General features: G+C 46.4%; 1 protein-coding gene across 1 annotated transcript; it reads right to left on the minus strand.

Moving 5' to 3' along the window:
• Nucleotides 1-1,851: 1,851 nt before the first annotated feature.
• LOC123181754 (FBD-associated F-box protein At4g10400-like) lies at nt 1,852-3,804 on the minus strand. The gene is made up of 3 exons (XM_044594090.1): nt 2,806-3,804; nt 2,578-2,712; nt 1,852-2,418 (listed from the first exon to the last, which is right to left on the minus strand). The coding sequence occupies exons 1-3, from the start codon at nt 3,742-3,744 to the stop codon at nt 2,047-2,049; spliced, it is 1,446 nt and encodes a 481-aa protein (XP_044450025.1). The 5' UTR covers nt 3,745-3,804; the 3' UTR covers nt 1,852-2,046.
• Nucleotides 3,805-4,516: the final 712 nt, after the last annotated feature.

Genomic DNA, 4,516 nt, shown 5'->3' on the forward strand with positions numbered 1-4,516 from the left:
TCAAACCATTACCAATAGTCACACTTGTATCACCCGCGGCATCCGTGCCATCAAGGGTATGGCCATCAGTCTCAGATTCTTGCGCTGCAGGTGCTTGCTCATCTGTCTCCACTGTTTTTGCCACAGGAGCTGTGGCATTTTGCACTATATGAGGAGTAGGAGAATCACCGGTTAACTCAGGATTTTGAGCAGCCTGTTGTGTAGAGTTCACTGGATCACCAATATCCATATCATCTGGTTCCTCATTTAGGTCAATCATCTTTTTTACAGCCTGTGCAACATTTAAACCAGAAAAACCAAAGCTAGTTAGTTTGATGTCAAGCAAGTAAGAAACTAAACCCAGGCAATCACAACTGAATGATAAGATAGCATTTTTTGTTGTTGTAAGAATGACTTCAACACAGAACATTTTTTGTTGTTGCTGAAAATCACAAACTGAATGATAAGACAACATCTTCTTTTGAGCATCTGTTTTTTGATTGTATCATAATTTTTACTAACCTTTTATCATTTTAAAATGCAGGCAACTCATACATATGCATGGTTTTCAAGGATCTCAAGGGGGAAGCAAGCTAGATGCCAGAGAATAGACATTTTTTTGGAGTGTTTTCAGCATGGATTTCACACCAAAAAAGAGAGAGAGCAGCAGCATGTTTTGTGTCAGAATATCCGCCTTCTGTTCGCCAGTTTGATGAACTCCACTGCCATCTTCCCCATCTCAACGCAATCACGAATGCAATGATAGTGGAGATCAACAAGAGCATGTTTGGCAGCCTTCTACTCCTCTAAATTCTCAACTCCACTCCTTGCTTCTCAACTCCTAACTCTACCTGCACATTTTATAATTTGGCAAAACGTTCGGCCCCCAACTCCAGCTCCTCGACGCGTGCAGCCGTGCACATGGAGAAAAGGAATCAGGATCGAACGAATGAGGACAAGAGATTAGTGGGGTTCTGTTCCTGTTTTATCTCCCGAACCGGTAAGTAATGGCATTGGTTGGTAAAATACACTCAACTCCTGGGCCAATTTGCTACGAGGCACGAGACGGAGCACCGGGAGCACCACTTTCGCGACTCCGACAATTTGTACTACGAGCCGCTCCTCTCTGGATTATTTAATCTGCAGAGTTGACGCGTTCGTTGCCGCTCCGCCAGCTTCAAAAGCGGAGTTGAGGAGCGGAGGACTCCCGAACATGCTCTAAGTAACTATAAATGCAATTTCAAATGTGTGAAAGAAATGAATCCTGTAAAACGAGCATAGGTCACCGGCTAAACAGCAGAAACAAGGTTGCAAATTATGACTGGGTATTTCAGTTTGAAATAGTGATCTTAATGACTTGCTGACAAAGTTATATGACTTGCATGCAAAGAAACAAAAATTCATACTACATACTTCTAGACAAAAAACTATTCTAAACAAAGTTGAATGACTTTCATAAAAGCAAGTGGTTCATACAAAGATATATTAGCTGCAGCCTGTAGTGCTACCAGTTTACATAGGACGTGAATCAGGAGAGAAACAACCAGTACCAACTGAACTTAACACATACTGTACGTACTAGTAATATTCAAACGTCTTGTACATCTGTGAGTTTGGATTTGAATCTTGACCTTTGGGACCGCTTCATGAATCCTGATTTGCTTCAAACATGGGTAAGAAAAGCATTGCATTGCTGAATGAAGTAAATCAGTTTGCAGTTCATCACAATGGTGAGATAACATTACTACATTAGACAGACAAACAAGGGCACCAGAAAGGCTATATATCTAAAACATAATTGATCTAGAACATCTATAGCAACCGTCCACAGGGCCTATCACAGTTGTACGTCTTGTACATCTGTGAGTTTGGATTTGAATCTTGACCTTTGGGACCGCTTCATGAATCCTGATTTGCTTCAAACATGGGTAAGAAAAGCATTGCATTGCTGAATGAAGTAAATCAGTTTGCAGTTCATCACAATGGTGAGATAACATTACTACATTAGACAGACAAACAAGGGCACCAGAAAGGCTATATATCTAAAACATAATTGATCTAGAACATCTATAGCAACCGTCCACAGGGCCTATCAAAAGGGTCCGCCACCGAAAAATCATGGGTATGCCTATGGTGTTTGAAATCTTGTCGTACATCCCTCTTTAGTTCAATTTGTGCATCTTGAGAAGCTCTATTCTCCACCTGTAGCTCTTCATGTAGATACTGCATCCGTTTGTCATTGCCGTGGCCGAGGACTCCGATTTCCATTTCCTCCAGCACTTTGGCATTCAAAATAAAGAACTTGGCAAAATTAATTATTGCCCTCTTGATACCATCATAATTCTTCAACACCACCTTTTTTAGATTGAGTTCAAGGCATTCAATTGGATCAAGTGGGTCATGCTCCCGCACATTGTTAATATCCTTTTCTAGATGCAACTGCGGATAGAAAGAAGAATCCCTTTCTGGATGTGACTGCAGATAGACAAAAGAAACCCCGATATAAAGGCAGTTGTTAAAAAATTAGGAACAAAAATAGTACTAGCACTATAACACAAGCTACTGCTGAGTTTGACATTAGATATGAATACTCTCAACAATGACATACAACTTCTCCAAGCAAGGGAAGCACTTGAGGAAGTTAACAACCGAGTCCAGATTAGGACCAATAGTGTCAAGAAGTAAAATCTTAACTGTGTGCATTTTGGTTATCAAGCTGACAGCAACCATTTTCTGAAGAAAAGGACAACAAGTGTGATATGAGAATAATAATACCATGCATACAGAAAGCGGCGAATGGCCCGACCGTTTGTGCTTGCAGCTAACCTGAAAAACGGTGGTTCCAATGCGGAGTGTGGATATGCCTCCAGATAACAAACCAAGTATCTTCAGTTTAGGTGCCTGGATTATGCGGATGGTCGCTGGACCACCGTCTGGATCAAGTGGTACCAACCTCTCAAGGGAAGGGGCGTCCTCAATGACCAGCTCCTGAAAAGTGATGACACTTCTCCAACGGCCGTAGAAGCTCATGCTCCTGATAGTCGGCGAGTTGATGCAAAGGCGACCACATTCCATGTTGTGGAGTGAAACGCTTTGCAAAACAGAGCACCTGGAGATGAAGGTTTTGAAAGAGTCCTCCGAGATACCGACATCGTACATGATAAGCTCCTTGAGGTGCGGAAAACTCGGTGGCACACCCAGGTCCGGAAATCGACACTGGCTGAGGCTGAGCAGGCAAAGCGTGGGCGCGAAGCGGATCAGAGCGCGCGACGGCAGCAGCACGTAGCGGCTCGATTTGTTGACGACCTCGAGGTCCTGAAGGCCGGAGAGTGGCCTGGAGCGGAACCAGCCGTCGACAACGCCCGGGATGTTGGGCCAGTATACGAGGTGGAGCGCAAAGCGTCGGGTCGGGCCTGGGTGGTCGGCGAGGATCTTGGAGACGAAGGCGATGCGCTTGTGCATGCACTCATGGGTGGCACAACAGAGGGTGCACTCCTCCCCACGGAGGGCGAAGTCAGCGCCGAGGTTGAGCGGCGCATTGGACGAGAGCCAGAGGGGACGCCACCGGCGCCAGAGGACCTGCGTGCGCGCGCCGTCCCTGGTGGGGAGGAGGGAGATGATGGTGCCGAGCACGTCGTCGGGGAGGCGGCTGATGAGGTCTAGGTCATCGAGGCCTACATGCTCCTCGCCGCCGCCATCTCCAGGTGGTACTTGCTGGTCGCCGGCTCCAACGGATGTAGGGCTCTTGGGGGCTACCTCCTCCATGGCCGTGGTGGAGTTGCCCTTGTGTCAAGGGTGATCCAGGGCGGGAGGCGGCCTTGAGAAGCGTCCTTTTTTTTGAGGGGAAATATTGCCGCATTTATTTAATCAAACACATTCGGAATGTCATCCGAGATTACATCAAGCACACACTCGGGGGTGACCCCCACCCAAACCTTGCAAAGTTCATCTCCTACTCCTATTTTTGCTAATTTATGAGCGGCAACATTTGCATTACGACGAACCCAAGTGACTTTGGAGCTAGGAAACGAAGATAGCAACGCCTTAAGCTCTTGAATCAATGGGCCAGCAGCTGACATCTCCTTGTGCTGACTGTTGAGCATCTTAACTACACTTTGCGAGTCCATCTCCACATGTATCTTGTCTACTTGTATTTCCTGCGCCAAAACAAGTCCTCTCTTGCATGCAAGAATCTCTAGCATCTCTGGATCGATTATACCTTGGACCAGATGGCACAGCCCTGCACAAAAGGCTCCCTGCTCATCCCTTATCACAGCTCCAACGCCTCCTTTTCTCCCTGCCCTAGCTACCGCCCCGTCTGAGTTGAGCTTGAGCCACCCCTCGTCCGGTGGCTTCCACTTCTGCTTGATCTGTTGCTCTCTGGGAGATTTGTTTTCGTTGTGGACAGCTCTCCACTCATCCATTTGAGTGATGACCCGCTCCATGATTTCATGTGGCTGGGCTATGCTCTTTCCTTCCCTCGTTTCATTCTGTGCTAGCCAGAGCTCGTACGTGGCCTGAATCATTGCACCTCGCT

This window comes from Triticum aestivum, chromosome 1A, assembly GCF_018294505.1.
Source record: "Triticum aestivum cultivar Chinese Spring chromosome 1A, IWGSC CS RefSeq v2.1, whole genome shotgun sequence".
NCBI classification, from domain to species: domain Eukaryota; kingdom Viridiplantae; phylum Streptophyta; class Magnoliopsida; order Poales; family Poaceae; genus Triticum; species Triticum aestivum.